At 32.8% G+C, this 27179-nt stretch overlaps 1 protein-coding gene across 4 annotated transcripts; it reads right to left on the bottom strand.

Moving 5' to 3' along the window:
• SYCP1 (synaptonemal complex protein 1) lies at positions 1 to 27177 on the bottom strand. Of its 4 annotated transcripts, none has more exons than XM_072028312.1 (30): positions 27038 to 27173; positions 26031 to 26115; positions 25807 to 25853; positions 24381 to 24545; positions 23484 to 23551; positions 23217 to 23290; positions 21877 to 21935; positions 20680 to 20749; positions 19589 to 19662; positions 18538 to 18646; positions 17048 to 17142; positions 16733 to 16917; positions 15580 to 15647; positions 14337 to 14398; positions 13259 to 13363; positions 12175 to 12278; positions 11453 to 11570; positions 11158 to 11228; positions 10382 to 10472; positions 9644 to 9706; positions 9243 to 9305; positions 8334 to 8396; positions 7007 to 7123; positions 6263 to 6373; positions 5476 to 5568; positions 4500 to 4574; positions 2114 to 2290; positions 1511 to 1648; positions 1071 to 1157; positions 1 to 984 (listed from the first exon to the last, which is right to left on the bottom strand). In XM_072028312.1, the coding sequence occupies exons 1-30, from the start codon at positions 27143 to 27145 to the stop codon at positions 841 to 843; spliced, it is 2889 nt and encodes a 962-aa protein (XP_071884413.1). In that variant the 5' UTR covers positions 27146 to 27173; the 3' UTR covers positions 1 to 840. The 4 variants fall into 4 exon arrangements, with proteins under 4 accessions (XP_071884413.1, XP_071884414.1, XP_071884416.1 ...); XM_072028313.1 differs by having other exon boundaries at positions 10391 to 10472; XM_072028315.1 differs by lacking the exon at positions 26031 to 26115 and having other exon boundaries at positions 27038 to 27177.
• Between the last annotated feature and the right edge of the window lie 2 nt (positions 27178 to 27179).

The raw sequence follows: 27179 nt of genomic DNA, 5'->3' as shown, positions 1-27179 counted from the left end.
TAAAAGTCACAAACAATTTTCATTTTATTATGGTTGTAATGCTATCAATTTGACTGCCAATTTGATAGGCAGGCAGTAGGTAATTAGACAGACTCTTCACTGATGAAGGTCCTGAATGGAATCTTGGCAACATGCATGTATAATTCTTAGGAAAGCTGTCAGGTGATTTATATCTGTGTTCTAATAAATATAGCAACAACATATGGTTCCACAGTTTATGCTTCAAATTAACAATTTAATGACATCTTACTACTGTGTTTACAATCTTAAAATATGTGTACATATTTTGTTCCTAATGAAGCTGAAATCTTCTTATACCTACATAATACTATTGAAAATCCAATTTTAAAAGTTCCAAAACTGTTCTAACATACCAAAGTAATAGCTATTGCAAACAAAACAGTCTAAAAAGACAGTTCTGACATTTACAATGAAAGAAAAAGCAAGACAATTTCACATAAAAATGCACGCATTTCAGCGTTTCATTTACTAAATATCCTTTTGTTAATTATATGTTACGAAAAAGAGAGCAAATTTTACATAACAGAACTGAAATTTGTTACAGCCAGTATTTCTAATGCCAGATTTATTTTTTTTAAACAGCTTTATTCATAGTTGGACTAATTTCAAAAAAGACTTTTTATAGTATAGTGAATGAAATGTTTAAAATGCTCCACAGATTGCAGTAGTTCTATAAGGACTATTTGTAAAAATAAAATTAATGTAGTATTAAACACACTGAACAAGACAGAAAAATGCAACAATGTACTAACTCTCAAAGAATAATAATACTGTGCTTGTACTAATCAAATAATGCTGGGCACTAGTCTTTTTTGTATTTTAAGTAAAGAGTTTTTCAGCTTCTTTAATTTTTCTTTTCCTGTCCATTTTGGAAACTGCAGTCCACCCAGCCTCTCTCATTTTTCTCATAGTTGTAAGTTTCAATGCAGAGCCTGGAGCTTTCAGGTTTGATGTAGTCGGTTTCTAAGATGAAAAAATAAAGCCATCCATTAGTTTCTAAAACAAATTTGATCTACTGTTCATTTTGATGTGAAGAAAAGGTAACATACCTTTTTTGGCGTCATGGCATATAATTGTGAAGCTTGTGGATAATCTTTGTATAATTTTTTAAACATTTCTTCCTCTGAAACTATGCTCTTAAATTAAAAGAAAAAAAAAATAATTATATTCAGAAATCTCTTTTCTTTCCCCTTAGGAATACTGCAGTATGAAAAAGAAAGTTAAGATATCACTATGAAACCTCAACAGTTTCAATAAAAACAATGTAAAAAATCATTATAAAACTGAATATATATTTTTATATTGCAGTATTCTGTCATAAAGTTACTAATTATGTACATATAAATACATTTCCAGAAAGAACCAATGAAATAAAAAATCACTCATAAATAGATTTGTATACAGAAGCCCACATGCCTTATTTACATTCTTAGATACATCAGTGTGCATAAAGAATTATTAATCATGCTATTTGTTCTCAGATTTTTACCAAGAGATCACTATGTTCAGAGCTATCTGACTGAGCATCCAGCTGCAGAAGCACTTTTTGCTTTTTCCTCTGTTCTGAAAGCAGATTTGTGCTTTCACTTTGCATTTTATGTACTGGGGGAGTCTTTACAATATATGTCTGCGAAAGAAAAAGATGGCATTTAAAATTACATTTTCAATGGTAATTATGGAATTTAGAACTAAACAGACAGAATATCCAGGCAGACAACAGAGAGATACTGTGTAACAATTATCTTTCAATTCAAAGCATGAAACAAAGATCCAAGCAAATCAATTAAAAAAAAAAAAAAGTTCTGTGGAAGAACTGAGTTTTATGGCATACTATATCTAATCTCTTTAAGCTCATCTACAGAAATTCATCTGTTATTTTGACCTGTAGTCACTATGTACATACTATAACCAACATTTATGAAAATGCAAACAAACAAGCCTGCAGGAAAGTTTTCAGAAAGACACTGATAATGAGTGACATCAAGAATAAGATTGTTTTTGCTTAAATAGTTTTTCTCATTAGAAGTTAAATAGAGAAATAAATAGTTCGAAAAAATAAAACAAGAACAATTCACTATCATGAGTTACAAACCTTTAATAATCGACTACCCAAGGGACTTTTTGCAGGTGCTGGAGGAGATGTTTTTCTACTTTCCATCATGTTGACTTTTACAGGAATATTTTGAGACAATATTTTTTTTACATTAATAGATGTACAGTCCCGATCTAAATGAGGTTTAGGTGTCTCAGTAAAATAAGTTTGTGTTTTCTAAAATTAAAAAAGGTTTAAATTAAAAGCATTTTAATGTCTTTTGGCCAGCATGTATTATTTATCATGGAACTTAATCTAGATTGCTTATGTACGCATTACCAATTTTTTAAATTATTTAATGATAACATTAAAACTACCTTGTGCTTCTTTTCATTTTCAGGAACCATATTTGGGGGCGTTTCTTTTGCAAAATTCTCAAAAAGAGTTGTGGGATAGGTAGTAAATGTTTTATTTTCTAGTTATTATTTCACTCAAGTAAACTGAAACATTTTTGTTTATTGAAGTTAGTGTTCCTTCACTGACTTTTAATTCTATTTCGCATTTCTTTTGCTAGCTGAAGAATACTATATAGCAGTCACAAAATCACAGAGTCACAGAATAGTTAAGGTTGGAATGGACCCAGAGATCCTCTGGTTTAACATCCTTGCACACAGCAGAGCGTACTACAGTAGGATGCTCACAACAGCGTCCAGCTGGGTTTTGAACATCTCCATGACTCCACAGCCTCTCTGGGCAACCTCCTCCTATATTCTATTACCGTTAAAGTTCTTTTTTCTTGTGTTTGAATGGATTTTTTTGTACTTCATTTTGTTTCTATTATTTCTTGTCATTTCACTAGATACCACTGAGAAACATCTGGCTCTGTGTTCTTTGCCTCCTCCCTCACCCCCACCCCCAGGTACTTACACACACTGATAATAGGCCCCTGAAATTTGTCTTCTTGAGGTTAAACAATCCCAGCTCTCTCAGTCCTTTTTTCTATGTCAGATGCTGCGATCTGTTAATCATTTTCATGATTAACACAGCCTGAAATGCTGTTGACTTTCTTTACCACAAGGGCACATCCTGTCTCATGTTCAACCTGTCCACCAGAACCCCAGGGCTTTTCCTGCAAAGCTGCTTTCCAGTTGGTCAGCCCCCAGTCTGTACTGGTTCTAAGAGTTATTGTATACTTCATGCAATATTTCAGATTTCCCTTTGTTAAAAACTTTATCAGATTCCTGTTCAGCCATTTATCCAGATCCCTCTGAAATCATCTGCTCTATCAGACCTTCCAATTTTGCATCATCTGCAAACTAATTGGGGATGAATTCTGTCCCATCATCTATGTCATTAATTAAGATATTAAACAGTATTGGACCCAGTATCAAACCCTGTGGTACATCATTAGTGACTGGCCTCCAGTTGGACTTCGTACCATACTGATTGTAATCCCTTGAGCCCAGCAGTTAAGCCAGTTTTCAGTCTACCTTACTGTCCACTTATCCAGCCTAAACTTTATCAGTTTGCCTCTGGAGATGTTGTAGGAGACAGCGTCAAAGCCTTACTAAGCTTGAGATAAAGAACTCCCAGTGTTCTCATCTTCCAAGCCAGTCATCTCACCACAGAAGGCAACCAGGTTGGTTAAGCAAGATTCCTCCTTCACATAAATCAATGCTGACTACTCCCAATCACCTTGTCCTTCATATGTTTGGAAATAGTTTCCAGGATTATTTGTTCAATCACCTTTCCAGGGGTTGAGGTAGCATTGACCAGCCTATAGTTCACCAGATCCTCTGTCTTGCCCTTCTTGAAGATAAGAATGAAATTTGTTTTTTTGATCTCCTCAGGACCCACCCCTAGTCACCATGACATTTGAAAGATAATTGTGAGTGGCCATTACAAAATGATACTGGCCAGCTCCCTCAGCACCTATGGATGTATCCCACCAGGTCCCATGGACTTCCATTTGGCTAGTTTGTATAAAGATTCCCTAACTTGATCCGCCTCCACCAAGGGTAAGTCTACCTTGTTCCTGATTTTCCAGGTCCCACTGAATACCACAGCCTTTTTTCCATGTTGTTTGTTACCAAAATTCCTGCCACATTCAGCAGCAGGTCCTGTAGAAGCCTTTCTTTCTGCCCTTCATGTCTGTTGTCAGTTTTAAATCAAGATTGGCTTTGGCTTCTTAGCATTTTCCCTGCAAGCATTAACAGCTCTTCTTGTGGTTTTAATCTCTCCTTGCTCCCACTTACCTACTCAGGAGTAATGTAAAACATTCACAAACACCAGAAATTATATGTAATGACTTCAGGGAGCATCAAGCTCTCATTTCAAGACAGCAAGACTTAGAATCAGAAACCCATTTCATAGTTATCATGGTTACAGTGCATATGACCAGGCCAAGGATGTCACCCAGGCTGCTACCTTAAATATATAAATATACCTTCTCTTCAATTTCTACTTTAAGCTGCTCCTTAAGGGATGACAGTTCACTTTTCAAACATGACAGTTCGCTTTCCTAAAACCAATTAGAAGAAATCAATGGAAATGGTTAGCTATGCTTAACCTGGAAAAAAGAAAATGGTCCAAATGAGACATTATTTCATATTCATTATAAACAAAAGAAAATTCCATTTGTTCAATAGAGCTAATTTAACCATAAAGTTACTATGCTGAGTAGCATTTACAATTCACATTTAGAGAAAATTCAATCACTAAAATAACACATGATCAAAGAAGTTGATTTTTCATTATATAAAAATAAATTCAAAAGAATAAAAAAAAATATTGGCTTGATGTGTCACACCTATAAAAAAAGTCTAATAAAAACATGCTGTAAAGAATTATTCTGTGAAGGGAAAAGTTAGAAAAATACTACATTTTAAGTTTCATAACTCAAGTTTTCAAGTCTTTCATAAAAGACTTGAGGGGTTGTTGACTCTCGGAACATTTCTCAAAGCTAAGGTCCCCAGAAAGGAAAAAAAAAAAAAAAATAGTGATACAACCCTAGAGTTGAAGTTTTGTTTCTTTTAAAAAGAGCTGAAGTACTACTGTTCAAAGCAAGAAATAAAAATACTTGTGAGAAGGGAATAAAAAAATCAAAATGTTTAATACTAAAATTTTGTAACCAGACAGTGATGTTAGAACATAATGCACTATTAGAAAAAGTAGACAGAAAAGCACAGCTACTTTAAATAATCTCTAGAAAATTAGTAGTTTAATGTACATATTAAAATCTGTAAGAAAATATAGTACACAGAAATTGGTGAGTTGTTCCTTACTGTTCACTCGCACTAAATCAGACTCTTAAAAAACAAGGAACAATAAATAGGGAAAAAAATCTAATATTACATTTATATTACCCTTTTAGGACAGCAACCCCTCCATTTAATTATTCAGTGCTCAAGAGTATGCCTTACCAAAGTTCTTTTCAATGACAACTGCTCTTGCTCTTTTATCTTACATAGTTTTAACTCTGTATCCTTTTCTTCAACCATTTTATCATATTCATGCTGTGTTAAAAATAATTAAAAAAAAGTTATTTGACTAAATGTTACAGTTATAGATCTATCTAGTCTCAAAACAATACTAGGAACAAACATGGACACTTCTGCAGAAACCGTACAACAGAAAATACACAAGCAGTGTTATTTTGTGGAGCAATAGTGTTTTATTTCTAGGCAGTGTTATGCATGTTATCTGCACAGTAGAAAATGACAAAAGTAAGTTATACTGCTGAAGTTCACTGAATAATCTCCTCATAAAAAGAGGCCCAAACTGATATTGAAAAGCATTACATTAGGACAGTATCAAATGAAGTTAGAATATTAAATAAATAAATAAATCATGCAAAGCACAAAAACATACACGCTCCTCTTTTTTCAGTCTCTGAATATGATACTATGAAAAAGAATGCAGCCTACAAGACATTGTCAAAAGGCCAGTGCCACCAGCACATCTTACCTTAAAGATTACTGGAAATTCTAAGGTGCTACTAATTCACATCATGTTAAGATATCCAGAAATTTATACAAATGGAATTTATCTGCCAGTAAACATGCTTTCAAAATATGAAGGTGAATTTACTTTTAGATGATGAAAAGTCAAGTGTGTTAAACCTCATTATCCTAGACTCACTTTCTAATTTGTAAATTCTGGTTTTGAAAGGTTTTTATTTATCATAGTATTACACATTAGAAATCTTACTTTGTGCTTTTCCATAAGTGCCATCATTTCAGTTATCTTGTGTTGACATCGGATGTCCATTTCTCTCTGTGTTACTGTTGCTTCATCAGCAAGTAACTTCATCTTTTCTACCTGTTAGTATCAACTTTCTTTTAATTCATGAACAACTAAGAATAACATATTATAAAAATCTTAGTTACATTTCTTCCCACCTCTGTGTGTACAATCTATATAGTTTCATTTAGTGTAGTCTTCATTTGCTTTCAAGATGCTTTTCAAATCCTACATCTTTATATACTTTGTTAAAATGGGCAACTAATATCTAGATTAAAATTACCTCAATTCTTCCATGGCAAATAAGTGTCGTTTTGAACCACAAGGCCATTTCAAGCACTCTGCCTTACCATTTTTTGATATTATCATCAAGTGTGGGCAGGAAAACACTAATACAAGAAAAATTGTATATATTTTTTTCTTATTCTGTACTTATACTAAGAATAGAATTTCTAGGGACAATATCCTGACAAAAAGATTTTTTAGCTAGGTTCTTATTTTAAAGACATATACAAATGCTTCAACCTAAAGAATCTAGTATTCTAAAGCTTTGCTCACAGGCATACACAAGAAGCTCCATCTATGTTTATAAGACTGCTATGTAAGTGCAAGGAATCTCACTGGTAAAGCTTCATAAAATATATCAAGAATTGATAAATTATCTTACATCAAAAACTAACTAAAAGTTGCATAAAAATTAACAACTCTCACCTCTTGAAGTAATTTATTTTCAGTTACTCTTTTTGCTTCAATTTCTCTTTTATACATGTCAACTGTTTCCTTATGTTGATTTTTCATATTTTCCATCTCGAGCTGTAGTTTATTCACCTTTTGTGAATGGAGAATTATTGCTGTTACTTGTTCAAAAATAAATATGCCAATGACTTTATTTTTCATCTTATTTTCAAGTTGAGCCACTCTGTACTTTTCAGGTACGTGACTGTACTGTTTCCTATTTAATGTTCATTTTTTTTATCATAGAGTTGAACTTTGGTCTGAAGGTAGTTAGAAACTACAGCAACATCAGAAGAGGGAAGGCAGCCCATAATACCAGTTCTGTGCATCACTGTCAATAAAGCAGTCCTAAAACTAGAGCTAGTGAATCACAAAGAAATATTAAGATATAAAGGAATAGCCTGTTAACAATCTGCCAGTATTCTGCCTTTTGTACAAAGAGCCCTTTAGTATTGCTGGCATGGTATGCAAGGTAAGAAAAATGAAGCATAATTAATAGTCTTCTAAGATCTGGGAGTAGGGCTGTATTATGTTTATGATTAAATCTTTCAAATTGTGAAATGAATAAACAGATTATTAATAAATAATTTATTTTCAGAATTTTATTTAATTCTAAAAAAAGGAGAAACTCCTTTTAGCTGCTGATATTAATGATAATTTAGTAAGAAAAAAATAGGAAAAGCCTGTTCCTAAGCAGCCACCCTAAATGTTGTATATTCTTAAAAAATATTGAGATGGAAATTTTATTTCCTGCCTTGCAAATCCATTTTAGATTTTAACATTTTTATGATATGTTTTCCTACCAAGTATTTATTTTGATTAGTTTGCCCTTTAAGTTTCTCATGTGAATACCCTCAAAACAGTCCCCATCTTTCCTGAAGTACCCTAAAGTGGGCACTATATTCTAATATTCAAATAAAGGACTTACCATAGCAGAGCACAATAAAGGAGCTGCCTAAAGTAAATAATGCATGCATTTCTTTTAATGTTTTTCTCTTTCAATGGAGTGATATCACTGAATAATGTTCGGTATACTATCAACCAAAAAACAAAGGGACTTAACTCCTTGATAACTCTTTGATACATGAAGTCTCTCTCTACAAGTCTGATATCCCCATATCTAATTATTAGAAAATGAAGCATCTTCCAAAATTCATGTACTTTTCTCTCTAAAATCTGTATCCCAGATCCATCACGCAATGAAGAATGTGTTGAACAAGTTTTATAATGAATTACATAGGGACTTAGAAATTCAGTCTTTGTGCTTTACCCTTATCTTACATGTGACATGAATTAAACCTACCTTCCCTTCATAAATACTTGTTTTCTTGCTTTCTGCAGTCATTTTCTTTTTCAGCACCTTGTTCTGTTAAAATTAAGTAAAACAATCACTATAACAAGTTAATAGTATTATGCAACAATTTAGCCTCATATAGTAGGTCAGAATCCTCAGAATTTTAGCTTTCAGCAAGCAAATAAATAACTGTCTTCTCATTGTAGTACAGTTCAGGTTCTAGAACGGTTTTCCAAACGGAAGTGTTCAACTGTTTTAATAATATTGCTCCTTACTCTTCATGACTTTATGAAAGACTCCTAATGGGCAACAACAGAAAATAAGGAAAGAGGGTGCAGAATAGGAAGAAAAACTAAGATGCATCATTCCTCTTGCTTTTGTTCTACAGAGCTTGTATATAAATAAATTTACTCCTGTGCTGCACTATAATGAAAGAACAGATATAATAATCAATTGATTCTAAGCAGATGATTCAGGGATTTTATTCTGGGCAAATGCTGTGAACTGAAAACGTACAGATGTCATGAAAAAAAAAAGTAAGTTTTTACAATACAGTTACTGACAATTTGTCCTTATGTACAAGTCTTTTCTATTATCGGTAACTGAAATAGATTATTATGCCAAATGTGATACCATGGATTGATGATACCATGTTCTAAATGAAAATAATAACAGTTTACTAAAGACTCTTTAAAGAGTTTACTATAATTGCATTTTACAAAAGTAAGAATAATTTCATAAATCAAGTAATTCTAAAGGTAATTCCTTAGTTTGCTCAGAGTTAAGGTAAGAAAGGAAACATTCTAACTTACATAGCTATATCTAAAGAAATCATACAAGACTAAAATTTTTGAACAGTAACAGTAACCTCAAAATACCATGTTTTGTGTATTTGAGTATTCTAAAAGATGTATTTACCTCCTGTTGCAGCTCTTCAATATACTTTGTTTTATTTTCCACCTGTTTCTTCAAATTATTCAACTAAAAGAGATACTTCAAACATTAATTTATAAACTCTTAAAAATGACTCAGTGTGTTAGACATTACTGTCAAAGTTCTTAAATATGCATTTGCACAGGTCCAGTTAATTCCAGTGGGACTGAAACACATGCCAACACATTACAACGACTGCAGTTTTGACCATGCAATACAAGAATTCTGCTAGCCTAGTAACAAACATCAAGTTTAACAGCAGCTACCCAGATCTTCAGTGGTTATTGAGCTTATGGAGAAAAAAAAAAAAAAAAAGTAGCTCAATGATTTAAAAAATTAGCTTGTATGAAACTACCTACAGTCCATGAAAATTTTAAATTTCTTACCTTATTGTCTAGAATCTTCAACTGCCTTTCCTTTCTTGAAATTTCATTTTCAATACTCTTAGTCTGGAATTATAATTGTAAATATAGTCAAACCATTATCAGAACTTTTGTACTATCTTAAAGAAGAAAAATGCATAATCATAGAATTACTACTAACTACTACGTTACAATTTCAAAGCAGTTCTGTCAAAAAGAATTAATTTATTCCCATTTTGTATTTGTTTGTTAAAAAATATATAATTAATTAAATTAAGCAACTATCTCGTGCCCTCAATATCTTCTTTGAATTTTATGATAAAATTTTGAAATCCACTGTTATGTTAAAAAAGCAGGTGTGCTTTGACAATACAATAAGAAAGTAAAAATATTTAAACATATTCAAACTGAAACTCATATTGAAAGCTAATCTGGATGTTATTCATCACTAAATGGGTAAATCAAAATAATAAAAAAATAAGGTTCTATGTTTGCCTAAAATATAACAAATTTGGACCCTTAAGCTTCCATATAAAGGCTAAACATCCCAGTGAATGTCCTTGTCTTTTAAACAGGAAGAGCTCAAAATATGTATATATCGTGACTCAATTCATAGAAACACTGAAAGAAGAAAACCGTTTTAAGAGAAAATATCCCTTTGCATTAAAAAAAAATAAAATAAAATAAAATACATTTTACATTTAGATTATGTCCTACAGGTAATGTTACATGTTATTTATTTCAAATGATAAAGCATATTACATGGCATACATTTTCTTCACTTTCATCCAGTTTGCTTTTAATCTCTTCACCTTTCTTTGCCATCTTCTCCTTCAAAGACTCTAATTCATTTCTAAATGACAAATTACCAAATATTAGTAAATATTTATTTAAGAATATTAACTTATTTTCAATACAGCTTTATTTAGTATTTATCCATTCTTTATTTTCTAAAAAGAACTGGTTTGTTATTTACAACTACTACTGATAAGAATTTCATAAGATGTTCAATGGGATTATTCTTTAAATTTTGCAAAGTGACTGAAGGTAATATCTGATCTGTACACAGTTTTTGTAAGTATGAAAACATGTTCCCATTATATTCTGATCTGTAATAGCATAATGCTTCTATGAAATTTGGAAGGCTGCCTGTCAGGGTACTAACTACAAATGTAACATAATCAATTTTACTTTTTTACATTTAATTCCTAACCCGTAACTTAAATTTTCATTTTAATCACAGCTAAGAGGTTAACGCAGAACAGGAGAGGCCTCTAAAATGTAACCTGAAGAAATGGCAAAAAAAAAAAAATCATAGCAATTGGTAGTACTAACTTGTAGAAACTTCTACATGGCCAACACCAATACTATATTGCTTTTGTATAGAAAAAGGCCCATAATTTAACTACAATGCTTAAAAATCATTCATCTAAAATAGCAGAAAGCAACATATGAACACAACATTTAGACTAACTGTGAAAGAAGCAAACCTACTTCTTTTAACAACCTTTTTTACATCAATATTTATTTTTACTTGCCTTAGCTGGCCATTTGTTTCTTCCAGATTATCTACTAACAGCTTTGTATTTTCTTCTTTTTTTCTATCACCCTAAATAAATACACATATAAATAAAATAAGTAAAATTCAAGGTGACATCTTAAGCAATATCTTGAAATGCTACATTCACAAGGATAACTGCACGTATACTGTATTTTAAAGACAACAAAGAGTTCAGATACTCTACGAAACTATGTGATATTGAAGTTTACCATATGATTTATATTTTAAACAGAATGTTATCCTTTAAGAACAGCTGGAAGTTTACAACTTACCTCATGAATTTCTTGTAGTTTCCTGAGTTCTGCAGCTATATTACTTTTCTCTTGGTCCATTTGCTCTTTTTCTAATAAGAGCGTGTTGATATGCACTGTTAGTTGCTCATTCTTTAGTCTAATTTAAAATAAATGGTCAAGAGAAATAAGAATGTGCACTTTGAAATTTCCTTTTAAATTAGATTTATCTGTTATAAAATGTTACTTCACACTGAAAAAAGTCCAGGCCTGTACCCGGAAATGCAATCTTTACAACAAATTTAATATAGAGTCAGAGTGATGTGAAAAGGCAACAGGAGGAGGAGCAAAAATGAGTTGACTGTTGTATAAATATAATTGCTGTTGGCAAGAATGTAGTTCAACATCTATATTAAAGCAGGGTTAACAATGATTTCAGAAACATTTTCTCTTCATATTAAGACAACTATCTCACAGAAATATGGGGCAATTACATATTATAATATAATATAGTACATATAATATGTAATTGTATTATAATATGTAATATGTATTATAACATGCAATAATATATATAATTGTACATATTGTAATATATTGCAATATATTATTAATATAAATATATAGAGGATGTCATGCTGACTATATAAATTCAAAATTTTCATTAGAGAACAATCATAGATCATTTTTTTGTATAGTAAAGTAACTTCTACGTAACACTAAAAACGATTAAACCGATACTATATTTTCAAAAATCATCATACGCCTCTCGTTCCAGATCTGCATTCAGTGTCGTAAGTTGTTCTATATAACTCTGTTCCTTTTCAACTTTAGTAGTCAGCTGTATTTGCAAATCATGCATTTCTTTCTGCAGAAGAAGAAATGTTGTGAGTATACATATGTAAATTACAGATCATGAAAGCTATCAGAAAAGAACTGGTGACACAAAGCTTTAAGATTAAACAAAGCTACAGACAATCCATAAATTAGCTAGACTTTATCTTTACATAACACTGGTGTAATGTGGTAGTGTGAAATCTTGAAATCTGGTATGAATGTTGAACATGTCCCCTATTTTATAGTCTAACTATTCTCTGCAAAAGTACTGACAAAACTACTTTTCCATGGGCATTTAAATAAAGATGGTGTTGCCTCAGACATCATAAGCTTTTGAATTCACCTAAATATTAAAAAAAACAAACAAAAAAATCACAATTCCAGTCCTATGTGATAGTACAAGCACACATTTGAATGCATTCTGAACTACAGAGATACTACTTTCTACAAGCTTTCTGAACTGCTCAGAAATTGGTTGTCATTACAAGACAAGGCAAGCTTTGTAATGTGATGTAGTTTATAATACATTAATGCTTTGAACACTATTTCCTCTGAATAACTACTGATACAGTGTATACACTGGCATGGAGGTGATTTAAACCAGGGAGAAAGACAGTGCATGTGTGTCAATGTACACTTAGTTTTTTAAGCACAGCATATAATGAATTTCTGGAATTTCTTATCACAGAAGGCTATGGATGCTAATAGTATGAAGATGTTCAAAAACTGATGAAACTATTGGACATGGGTAAGTCTATAAACAGGTAACAAAGAGAACTGACAAGGATGTGTCCTCAAACATCCTTAATACACTTACTGTAGGAATGTAAGGGGGATGGACCAGAGATAATAGCCAGGCTACTCTACTGCATAGAACCATTTTCAGAAGCAGAATACTACACTGGATGGACTACTGGCCCAACTACATCAAGTTTCTTGTTATATATATACAAGTGATAAAACTGTAACAACTAGTTATAGAAAAATGTTAGGATCACACTTTATTCTTACCTCTCTAATTTGAAGAATATTTTTCATTTCCTTTCCTCTCTCCTGCAAATTTTCAACAGTAGCCTCAAGATCCTTCTTTTTCCCAAGAAGTTCCTCAACTTTACCCTGTTTAAGAACATTAATGAAAATGTTTAGAAAATTAAATGAATAAGGAACAAATACACTTGGCATAAAACGAGGTTTGCGTTTACCATCTTACTTGAATGCATGGAGTTACCCGTTAGACTAGTAAATACAAGATCATAACTAAAGTCATTCTGTATTAGAAGTGTATTTCATATAACTCAGACTTCCATAACAGAAAATGGGTCTGTGCTGAGGTTTAGTAGAGTTCACATAGAACAGAGCTGATTACCTCAAGAAACATCCCTATAAGGAGATAAGAACATCCAGTCTAATGGGAATACATGGAAAATGGTGTTATAAGACCATTCTCCAGATTGAAACTCCTAATTGTTTTCTCTGAAAAGTGACGTGTATTACCACACTAGGCAATGCTTTCTAGATACTAAACACTGCAGTATGGAGGAAACCTCATCATAATTAACACCTCTCAAACAGTAAAATAATTGCAACAGACTTGTGAAGTAAGAAACCTAGGAAATTGCTTATTAGATCCCTCATTTTATCACGCATAACCTTTGCACAAATTCTACTGCCTTTTCCAAGTGGTGTCAATTAATTCTTCAGGCTTAAATATCATATGCTGTGTTCACAAGATGTGAGCTAATGTTCATCATGCCCACACACAAAATTATTTTTTCAGAAAGGTTCAGGATGAGGAAGGAGTGAATACTAGGCATAACTAAAAATAGGAAATCCTTTTCATAGAGAGTGGCACTTGATTAGGTGTGAATGAAGGAGGAACCAGAAATCTTGACATGGAAAAATCAAACAAGCAAGACAATGGAAGGAAGTAAGCCCTTCAAAGAAAACATCAAAATAGTTAAAAAGGTAGTTAAGAAAGCAACATTAGGGCAGATTAGACAGTGTTTATATGGCATATAAAATACTTCGAAGGCAAGAGAGATTACATATGAAAAGTTAATGCCATGAAACTAATAAAGTAAAGATTTACCAGTGTTTCTGACAGCTCTTCAAGTTGCATTTCTTTGTCACATTTTAGTTTAGTCATCTCTTCTACAGCACATACAATGTAAAATTAATTGATCAGAAAAAATTACATACATAGAAGACAACATAAAGCATTTATCCTTTCACAGTGCCCAGTTTTCAAAACTTGTTGTATTAAGTTCAGATATTTTAAAGATAAACTATAACCCAAATTATCACTTAATCTGAATATAGAGTTAAAAAAAAAATTAAAAAAGGGATTCAGAAAGATATTAATGAATATACATCTGAAGAAAAGCTAATCTAATCATTCATCTTAAATAAAATTAAGAGCCTCTTATATTTTCTACAACTGTGGCTTCAAGTCTTAGAGTGTGTACTGTAAGAATGTTTACAAAGCAGTAGTCTCAAGGTATTGATGCATCTGCGTTTTTCTGGAAAAAAATCTGAATATGCTGAAAAAGGAAACCACTCATTAGTAACTTCAAAATGTGTTTTCTAGGTGCACATTAACATTATTGATATTTTTTGCAAGTACTGAACACCAAACTCATTTTTGCTTTGTTATCATCACAGGTCACATCTCACCTTATTCCAGAGAAACGTTATCAGCAATTTTTGAACAACTTTATTGTTAGATTCCCTCAGTACATATATCAAACTATATTTCTCATCTATCATATCAGGGCTATAGACATACACTGCACAGTGGGAAAACAATGCCAAAGGTTTGGGCGCTAAGGAATGCATATGTAAAAATCACAGGGTATCAAAACAATATTTATAGTGAACCACTGTAGGTGTTGTTCTACATCCAACATAGGGACAGCAGTCTGCAGGAAAGTTTAATGCAGGTGGTTTGACTCTACTACAAGCTACAGAAGTAATTCTTGGAATCTATTATTCAGCAGTCTAATGCTACCTCTGAAACTAGTCTGGCCTGCTATTAGTCTTAACTGGGATAATGCAGAGAAATCAAAATGAGTTCTAGGAGCATCCATGCATGTATGGTCTTGCTATTGAGTCTGTTCAGCATTGCTGTTTGACTATTGCCAGATACAATGACTACCAAAGAAGTGGGAGTAGGATGAGTAAAAATAAACTTAAGCAGTCCTGGCAGGTATAGACTATGGTAAATTTATTTTTTCAGGCAACAGCTACAACACAGGGATAGTCTCTTTTCAAGGAACAGAAGAAAACATTCTTATTACTATGTAGCTCATCTTCCTTCTTTCTATAAATCTTACCCAGCTCAGCAGACTTATTTGTGAGCTCCAAGGTAAGCAGTTTTGACTCTTCTTCATATTTCTTCAATCTAAGAAAATTTTAATTATTTTGTTGTTGTTGTTCAGTATACAGCACTGCTTTTGAAAGTCTAAGGACAGTAAGACAAAGTCTTACCACAAGCATTTGAAGTATATTGCTTTTCCACAGGTAGATGATATATCAAAGATATGTGAAATATGATACGTATGATATATCAAATGTATCAAATTCTAGTTTTACAGCTTCTGAACAGCAGACAAAAGTAAACAAATATATGCATACATATGTCTGTACTTCTTTATGAAAATCAAGAGGGCAAAGATTTGCTTTCTCATAGACCAGTATCAATCAGCATAATTAAAAAAAATACATTACATTCTTTGCATTTAAACTGTTGTGTCAAAATATGAATTTCAGTTTCATCTCCCTTTGTTCTTGGGTTTATCATACCCTGCAACTACTTAGAAGATACCTTGATGGCAGGTACTCCAAATCACTGTTTATTAAAAAACTCTGTTGTGATAATGTTTTAAAATACACATCTACAGTTCTATTCCCATTTTTAGAAAGGTTGATTTTAGTTGCTATTAGGTTCTTTGACATATACATATTTTTTAAAACTACAGAAGGCCTGAAATATAGGAATAATAAAGATTGGTATTAAATAGTACTGTTATCATGTAAGGAAGAATATCTTCCTCACTAAATGTTTCATTATTAAAAAACTTTAAAGTTCCAAATGAGATGACAGCTCTATTAGTTAGGAACTGCATCGACACAAAATCAAACAGTGCAACCATGGGCAGGATTATCTAGTGGAAAGTATCCCTGTCCTATCCCTGCCCATGGGAGGAGGGTTGGAATTAGATGATCTTTAAGGACCCTTCCAGCCCAAATCATTCTATGATTGTATAACCATCTTCAAGGTCTAGACGGACAAAGGACGTAAAAAATATAAAAACCAAAGTGGTTACAGCTAAACTCATTGATGATGACTGAATGAGTTACTACTGATTCAAAACAAAAAGTTATTACACCAGATCACACAAGATGTTTAGGTTTTATTCCCAGCAGCTCAGCAATCCAGTATTTTACCCACAAAATTATTCTTTGATTGTAAACTGTTTAAATTACCTATTTTGTTCTTTTTGCAGCAAGGTTTTTAAATTGGAAGTAGAAGTCTTGAACTCTTCTATCATGGATGTATGCAAAGCCTTAGTTTCTTTACATTCTTCCATCTGTGCTTCTTTCTCCTGAGTGACCTGAATTAATGTTTTCACTGCAGTCTGCAGTTCAGTTTCTAAGCTCTTTTGAGTAGCCTACAAAACAATTGTCGTTTCTAAACATGTTGTAACAAACAGCTACAACTGTTCCATATCTAAAAAGTATCGGCAGTTATTTATGCAATTACTCATATATTTATATCAGAAAACTATAAACAAACTGTACCTCATTTTTTTGCAATGAAACTTTGGCTTCTTCCAGTTCTGCCCTCAAATACTCTTGATTAAGCTGGGATTCTTTTAACGTTTCCCCTTCCAGTCCTAAGCAAAAAGATAAAAACTTACATTTAAGAAAAACAACATTTACTAAAATACGCTTGCATTTGTTTTACAGGTAAATATATCCTACAATGTAATCAGTTAATTACATAATGTACTCATATAATCGTTAAGGAAAAAATCCTCCAAGATGATTATTCAACTTATTAAGTAACTACCTAAAATGCGAAATTGCTTGTATCTATAAAATTTAACAAAATGCAGTCACTCATATGTATATGGAATAAAAATGTTACTAAATGCATCCCTGTCTATGGTGGGGGGGTTGAAGTTGGATGATCTTCAATGTCCTTTCCAACCCGAGCCACTACATAATTCTATGATAAAGCATGCCTTTCCACTCCCCACGGAAGGAGAGGCTGAAAATCGTCTCAGTTCTAAAGAACAAAGCTACTTGCATCACATACTATAAATACTCTGTAATATAAATGGCTTTTAAAATACTGAAAACCTAGTTCTAAAGCTCTAAGTTTCCTCAGCTGCACCTGACTCTAAGTCTGCAAAGCTGAATATATTTTCTCCTTGTAATCTTCAAAAGCTTTCATTGCTTGACTCACCCTTAAAATAGAAGAACTCTTTGAAAATATTTTTACTTTTGCCTATTTGCAAATATGAAATTCCATTTGAAAGCTGTAACATTCTGGTGGGGTTATTTGGCTAAGATGTGGAAACATGTCTTGTTGAACAGAGAATACTACTATTTGTGGACTACTGAGCAAAGATTAGATGTGGAAAATTTTACTAACTTGATTGAAAATAGATTAACTCAGTAACCATGAAAAACACTACTGTCTTGCCATGTTTACTATTGAGGACCAACTGAAATGGAACAATCTTCAGAATATGGACAGGGTTTTACCTTGTCCTGGTATATCTTTCTATACTTCTGTTATAGAAAAGAAATGACAGGGTATATGACACCTTTTCAGTAGCATAACAATTTTCACACAAGAGTTTATGGAAAAGTAAGAGAAGAAAAGTTCCTTGCAGTGGAACTCTCCTGTCAATGCAAAAACAAGGTGTAGCCTAAACCTAAAAAGAAAAACTTTATTATGAAATAAGGGCCTGTATTTTACATAAGGAGAGTTTCTACAAGTCCAGTTCCCACATCAGCAGCATCTTGCTCATTTCCAAACTGGCCTGAATATGACCTGCAAGGTCCCAAGGTTCTACTGCTGACTAATAACAGGATGAAATTATCATCATTCTGTTTCCCATACTTCTACAGACAAATGTATTTCCATACAATCATAGAATCATTAAAGTTGGAAAAGACATCAAAGATCATTTGATCCAACCATCCCCCTACCACCAGTATCACCCACTAAACCATGTCCCTAAGCAACACCATTTTAATATAGTAGAAAGGACTCTTACTTTTTGCTTCCTCTAAGTCTGCAATCTTATTTTTTGATTCCTGCAGCTGAGTCTTAAGGTCTTTTATTGCATCATCTTTTTCACCATTCTGTATGGTAAGAACTGAAATCTAACAAAATTAAAATAGTATCACAATGAAATCTAAAAAAGAAGACAGATTTTCAACTTCATTTTGTACATCATGTATGTTTAGTATACATACTGCTGTCATTCAAGTTAAATAAGGTGGTCAGGTCTTAGTCAACCATTGATCAAGTCATACTGCTCTGGATGAAAAAGCTTTTCAGTTCAAAATCAGAACATGAATACCAACAGACTAAAGACACAAGAACATCACTAAAGTTAACAGAATCTGATGGAAATGCAGACTCAGGTGTTATCTTTTTCATTTTTCATTCATTATTGATGTCCCAAAATACTCCTTACCTCTCTACAAAGTCATGTAGACACCCTGCTTTTCAGTCTTCTGCTTACAGACTAAAAACTTCTGTCACAATTATTTTTTTCAATTTAGTATTCCGTCACGGATACCTCAACATTGCTACAAAAAACCTACTCAAGTCTCAGATTCCTAACCTCTTCTACCAGCCCATGGTCTGATACGCATTTAAGTGTTCTTTCCACTTTCCTTCTTACCAGGTATGAACTACATCTTTCTTACCTATATGGAGTGATGACTGTTCTGTTAATTTTATGCTTCTGCACGAGTCACCTTTATACAGACAAACTTACGTACAGAAAACAGAATAAGTATTTAGTGTTCACGTGGTGCTTTTATATCCTGTCACAGACATGTCCCTTATTATGATAGAGCAGACTAATTTAAATTTTATTCCAAATAACACAGAATGAACAATCCGCCAAAAGGTAATTTGCAATAACAATTTCCATCCTTCAAAAATACAAATATTTCACAAACAACCAAGCACTTTTAAAACAATTATTTAATTTGATATATCAGCAATTCATTAAAGGAGACTTTAAATATTAAAGAAACAAGATTTGTTTCAAAAATAAAATTCTACATATTAGATTTCAATAATAAGCAAACCTGCTTCTCCTTCATACTGACTTCCAGTTTGTATTCTTTTTCAAACTTGTCCACTTTTTCTGCTTCTTCTTTTACTTTTGAGAAACAATAGTATTAATAGTTAATAAACTAAAACATTCTCCAAGTTAAATGCAATTTTTATTTTAAGATTGCTTTATAATTGTACAGTTATACATTTTTTTTTCCTTAAAAGGAATTGTTCAGGTAATTTTTGAAGTAAATTTCTTATCACACAAAATACCTGTTCTGCCAACTTTCCATAGAATTAGTTCATTACTGCATATATGAATTGATAGACTGCTATATGAAACTAGCAGAAATGCACATGTAAGAATAAGACAAGCAATTAGTGGTATAAATAAAGCAATATTTAATTAAAATTTATGTAGCTATATATTAGAATACTATCATTTAAATAAAACAGCTACGTAAAATATGTAGTCATCTATAGACCGTACTTCACGGACAAAACTAAAAGTTTAGTGACTACTAGAAAAAAAAAGATTTCAAATCTGATTTATTAGAACAAACAAACAAAACAATAAAGAGTCCAGGCAGTATGAGTAAAGGCAGGGTCCAGACCTTTGCTAAAATAGTTATGGTGCTGATGGAACAATTCATCAGAGGTAAAATTTAAACCAGAAGTAAAAAACTGTGTCTGTGAGGAAACCTAAGATGTTGCAATGAATGTAGCTTTTCTAGGAAATTTGAAAAAGACCTATCCCAAACTAAGAGAAACTGAGGTAGCGTTAAGCCTGCTGCAAAGAAGCAGACCATAGCGCAAGGAAGTATGTAACTTATTTTATAGGAATAAGACTTGGGTAAGAAATAATTGACAATAAATTGCCTTATCAAAGTGACTGAATTTAGCTGACTGTCTTCAACAATTGTTCCCTTAAAGTAAAAGACATTTACTACTCTACTACTATGAAATGAGAGATTCCAGGACATAGTCTTAGAACAAATATCAGTGTTAACAGTTCACCATTCTCGCTCATCCTATCTTTCTGGCATGAAACTGCAAGCAATAAAATCTGAGAAGTACAAAATGGTTAAGCCTGCAACATAAACGCAGTAAGCATAGTTCTCACATTTGAAACACATTTCCAATCTGGTATTCTCTGCTTGCACACGAAGCTCTTCAAATGCCACTATCAATCTCTAAAAACAAAATTTGAAATGTACATTCATATAAAGCTATGTGCTTCCAGTACTGAAAAACAATATTTGTGGTTTGTAAACAAGCAATATTATAAGCTCATTCATATCTGTAGATAAAATCATTAAAATCTAAAGTCGGAGTTAACAGAATGCTACTGGAGATATAAATAATTTCAAGAATGAGATATTTTTACTGGTTCATGATTGTAGATCCCTACCATAATGGAGAAGGCATCGTATATTCCTGAGTTGCTACAACAATTGATAATTAATATTTAACAGTTATAACATGTGCTCCCTGGCTCTGCTTAATATCAAGTTCATCAATCCCAAAAAATGATGCCTCACATTTCTCTATTATAAATATATTAGGGTCTTATATTCCACACTGAAGTAATTATTAATAAAAATATGACTTTGACAAGACCACAGTTGCTTTATAAATTAAAAAGGAAAAAATGCTCATTTAGTCAAGGTATATTCACACCTTATACTTCTCATTTTACACAAAATTACCGGTTTCCATCATTATTTTTTGTTTTTTTTTTTGTATCATATTCAAGACTGAAACTCATTTTCTATGTTTATGTATGTATATTGCATTTTATATTAAACAAAAACACCTACTAAAATAATCCTAACATACCTGACCCCATTCCACATCTTCATCTTCGGTCATACTCAAAACCTAACTGAACACACTCCTATGCAATCTTTAATAAAGCACTTTTTATGCTTTAGTTGATCCTGCTTTTAGCAGGGGAAGTTGGACCAGAACGTACTTCTCCAGAGTATCCTTCCAATCTCAGTCATTCTTTGAAATCACCAGGTAAGTTAAACAGAGTACAAAGACAGCAATTATGGCAGTCAGAAAACACTATACAGATCTGTGCTCCCAAGCAGTGTTGCATTTTAGACAGTGAATATATTATATACAGTACAAAATTAACTGTTGAAAAGCAACTGAAAATCAGACTTCCTACATCCCACATGAACCTTCTAATCACTTTATCAGAGAATGTTCTTTGTATGAATAGTATCTCAACGTATACATGCAACTCAGATATCTCAAGATGTGCGTGTAACTTGGATCACATGTGAGGTTTTTAGCATACTAGGTCACTTACTTCAATGTTGTTATTAAGTTCCACGTGTAGTTGTCTCGTATCTTCTCTTTCGTGTTCATCTATCAAAGCAAGAATGTACCATAAGGTTTTCCTTTTGCAAAATAATGCCAGCTGTCCAAGCCATTATGCTTAAGCAGCATAATGAATTTTAAAAGAAATTACAGGCTCTTATTAAAAAAAAATCATTGTGAAGTATAGTGCACCAAAAGTTATACAACTTGAAGAAAATGCATGTTCCATCAAAATACCAAGCAAGCTCGTCATTTCAAATTTCCTTCCCAATCTCATTTTTTTCCACAAAGAACATAATTCTCAACCAATTTATATAGCTATATTAATTTTGACAGTATTAATGTAGTTGAATATTACTGTATCAAAAATGTTAGCATCTGAAAAACTGTAAGATAAAGTTTAACAATTAATTTCCTTTCATCAGCAGAGATGTCCATGACCACAGAACTGTCATTAGAGAACTGTCACAATACTCCGTATCTCCATCTTTTAACAATTCCAGTTTCCAAACTGGTATTATTTTTTTTCCTTAAGAAAACAATTATGGAAGATAACGATAAGAAACACAGCTATCAAGGGAGTACAGTAAATGTCTATGTAGGACTTTGTAGAAGCAAGGCTAAAAAGAGTCAGATACTTCTTAAGTACCCAGGATCAAGTCAGCCAAATTTTAAAGACTATTCACAATTTTGAATGTCATATAGATTAAAATCCCAAGTCAATAACGTATTTGAAAACCTCAAGAATGTAAATTTTGTGTCAGCTAGTTACTCATAGTGTCCTGAGTTTTGGAGTTTTTATTTTCCCCCAGGAATCTATAACTGCTCCAAAAAGAATACCAACTCCAGAATTATTTTTAAAGAATGGTAACTAAAGCAGATTCTACTGCTTAAAAACAGTCAAGAAGTGCCACCTGATATATCATAATATATTCAAGGTATATGGATGTGACTGACAAGTGTGACAAGATCTCAGGAGACGTGTACTCCTCTGGAGCGTTTGCTAGTGGCTAACCAATATTGCTTACAGTACCTAACACTTGTCATACCCGGATCAGACAACTAAGAAGGTCCTAGGCATGTAACATTTTAGCAAACAATCATTAACTTCAGAAAACCTCAGAATATAGCATTACATATAGCATTACAAAGTATACATGTATTAGACTTCTGGCTTCACTTCTCCACTTTACTCTGATGCATTGAGCCACATATAGTTTATCTCAACTCGAAAACTAATTCAGAACCAAATAAAAGATTTTTCCTTCATGAATTTAGAGAAAGCTAGAAGTAAATTTACTTTCATAAATCAATATAAAGAGCATTTACATTTCGTGGACTTCTCTGTGAAGTGAGTACAGGTTTCCTTGAGTAGGTTACACAGATGCCTTGAAGTGCTGTTTCTAAAAGAAGGCAAAAAATACTATAATATGTTGTCACAAGGACGCATGGTACTTTGTACATTTATTTAGTAACAATGTGAACGCTTTCATGAGTTTTACAATTCAGTAACTAAATCTAACTTTCCATACCACAACAGTTCTAAGCAAGAAACCCCATTATTTTTGCAAATCTATATTTAACTGTACTACTTACTCTTTTAAAAGGTCTTTATTTTCACATATCTCATCTTCCAGTTTTAAGCTTAATTTTTCATTTTCAAACTAGTTTCATGGGAGACAAATACAAAATATATTGTTACTGAAAAATATACTGCAATTATACTTTCAATTCAAAAAACACATGAAAACCTGTTTCTATGCATCCAAAGACAGAAATCTGCTTTATCTGATGTTACATGCCAACACAACTTTTATTAGTTTGCATGAAAATATAATAAAAAATAATTTACCATGATCTTAAGCACTTAAAGACATGTTATCCATACATACATTTGCACACTATGGATATGCATGTTTTCTCAGAATAACCATTTTCTCAAGGCATAAGTTAAACAATCAAAGATGACTTAGGTTATGCAGGTTGATGCAAGCAAACAACAAAAAAGGACAAATAAATTGTTTAAAACATGTTTTTTCAGTCACAAAGTTCTCTATCACTACCAGCAAGAGAAAAAATGTGGATGAAGCAAGACTGCAAGATTTCCTGTATGTGCTGAGTATAGAAATATGTGTGGGCATGGTTTACACATACCAGGAGGATGAAAGCTTATTCAATCTTGCGGAGGTTTCTGCATCCCCACAGTATGATGTGCACGTAAATAATACAATAATGGAATTTGCATTGTTAAAATATGGTAAACAACTTTTTAAAACAGAAAATATACTTTTTCCTTTTGAAAAAGTAGAACCATATGTCATTAATAACTAGTCAAATAGCTTCTTTAAAGTCATCAAATGAATTGGTCAAAATGATTTCTTCAACCTCTGTAACAACCTTTAGTATTTAATTGTATGAATAATACTTTCATACTAAACCAGAAAGAGTTTTCTCTTTAATTTACATATTCAACATATTTTGTACAATACTGGCCTGCAATTCTTGAATGGCTTTACGCTGTGCTTCAATAATCTTTCTATTTTCTTGCAATTTTCTTTCCTTTTGATTTAGTTCTGATTCTACAGTCAGTTTCCATCGCTTGATCTTCTCAGCCTCTTTGTAGAGTTTTGAATACAATTCATTCATTGTTTCTATATTCTATTAAAACATATAAATTTAAATCACAATTTAAATCTCAAGTGCTATTTAATTAATAACATCATAAGTTTTTTTTCCTCACAGATGGTGACACAAACTTCTGTATACGGGAGACAAGGTTCACGTATCTGTGTACTTATATGTATTAACAGACATTAAGGAACACTAAAGGGACATAAACGCAAGTGAAAAATAACCTAATGCCCTCAAATACAGTGATACTGCTAAATGGATAGATATATATTTAACTGCACTTCACCTAAAATCAATAAAGTTTTGCTAGAATTATCAGTAGAGCCAAGATTCCTTCTCTTAGGCTCTTCACTGAACATCCCCTCTCTTGTAACAATAGACACTGCTGGGTTAAGTAAAACAAGCTACAGAGATCTTGATCTGCGATGTTTATTTTTAGCTTACTCATACACAAAGCAAGAAAAAATACAACCAACATTGTACTCTTAGAATATCTTTAAACCACTATATAAGCCATGCTTGATCAGTGGTTTAGGCAGGTAGAACAATGGGCTACAAGGCAGTTCTACAGGTAGGTTTCATGTCACCTAATGCTATCCTTGTTTTGGTGGCATCATGATTATTTTCTTTACAATTCTTACTGTACTTTAATATCTGCTAGGGCTAAAAGAAGCTCAGTCCTCAAGGATATGAAAATCATTAAATGGGCTGCGAGAAATACGTTCCATTTTCTTGCAGAAACCAGCATTTCATATCTAGGAAGCACAGGAAGCTACTGCAAAAAATTAGCTTTACTGAGTTACACTAAAGCAGAACATGGGCAAAGAGGTAATGAGAAGAATCAAATGCTTGAGGAAACCACTCCAGTAAATTCACTGCTTTACAGATAAAATAAAGACAAGGTAATTGTAATAACCTACTTTGATTCTCCAAAGAATATTCTGACTTCAACCCTTGTGCCTTCTATCAGACTATTCAGAAACATGTTCACAATGTTGAGTGCCTAAATCTTACTGTGATTAAAACTTACACACTTCACAGGCACTATTAACATGGAAATCACCTTAATATCTGAAGATTTATCTATAGGTATATTCATTGAATATTAAATACCTCCTCAAACTGACACAGCTTTAAACTGGAGACACAGAAAATGATTACTACCCTCTGACTACTTCCTCTAGTATTGAATAGTGCTTTAGACACTGTTTCAGGAACAAACTAAGAGGCCCTAAGAAAATGGTTATGCAAAGTTTATACTTAAATGCAAATTTTATACTTAGCTGACCTCTTCATGTATCTCAGGGCAAAGTTTTACTTGCTGTGAAATTGCATCTGAAATATTAAGAAATTCTGGTCAATTTCAAAAAAAAAAAAAAAAAGTGCAACTGTAGCAATGTTACAATTATGTTACAGTTACACTATGAATTTATATAACTACTAAGGACAAACGTTCAAGATATTAAAAACTTTTTAAAAATTTTGCAAGATAGATGCTTAATCTAGTCTTACCTGAATCAGTGATTTCACTATGGTTCAGTGTACTCGTCATTACAAAAGGTGGATTAAAATCATCATCTGGGCATTTGTTAAAACCCTGCATAAATTTAAGAATAATTTCTTATGGGTAGATTTGTAAAGAGGAACTATAAAACAAATAAAGCTGATGTGAAAATGGGATTTCCCATTAATAAAGCAACTACCTACTATTTTGAAAGCCCCAAGTATTAGTAACAGCTTTGGAACTCTACTTGCTTCGTAGTTCACAGTGGCTTTTCAAACTATTGGTCTGTAGAGTTATGTTATAGACTATACTGAGGCTAAAGAAGTGGATGCTTCTGATTACAGCTATGAACTTACTAGCTACAGCATGTTTGTTCCCAGCTGTACGGTAAAGGACTCGTTAAAGCAAAGTATTTTTTTCATATTTATTTTTGCTTTATTGCCAATAGTACTTCTAAAACACATCAGATTACGCTTTAGCATAAACATTTGACTTTACAAGGTGTTTTGAAAGTCACAGAAATTTATCTTGTAAATACTGTAACTCATTTCCTGTCAGCATCATATCTGAATCTAAACATATTTAATAAGAAGCCTCAACTCGAAAAGGTATCTCGTAAAATTCACGTAACAGTGCACAGCAACAGTTCATTTTCAATGCGCACTTGGATCTGGTGGGGTCAATAATTCAAAGCAAGTAAAGGTATGAGCGGTGTATTTGCCACTGACAGTTCAGAATTAACCACATCAAACATGTACGTTTATTTGTCATCGGTGGTGCGGAGTTAAAACACATAGCAGATGCCGGAAAAGACGGTTCTTTACGTTTTTGACAGAAAACGAGTAAGAAAGCCCTCGAAATTAATTTGAAATCGTCAACGCTAGTTTCCGGTAAAGCTATCTCGGCGCAGACGCTTTCAGGCACACGGGGGCTGAGCGCTTGGCTGGGAGCTGCCCGGGAGCGCCGCTCCTCCTGCCCCCCGCCCGCCCGCAGCCCCCAGAGCAGCGCCATTTACCTGACACAGCCCCGCGGCCCGAGCGCTGCTCTGGGGTTTGACCGCAGACACCTGACCGCTGCTCAGGCGCGGCGGCACGAACAGTTTAAATGGCTTTCCTTTCTCCATGGCGTCGGGGGAGAGGGCAGGGCTCGGAGCCGAC

This window comes from Anas platyrhynchos, chromosome 27, assembly GCF_047663525.1.
Source record: "Anas platyrhynchos isolate ZD024472 breed Pekin duck chromosome 27, IASCAAS_PekinDuck_T2T, whole genome shotgun sequence".
In the NCBI taxonomy this organism is placed as follows: Eukaryota; Metazoa; Chordata; class Aves; order Anseriformes; family Anatidae; genus Anas; species Anas platyrhynchos.
Note: the sequence above shows the minus strand (reverse complement) of the source record. Positions and strands in the feature narration are given on the sequence as shown.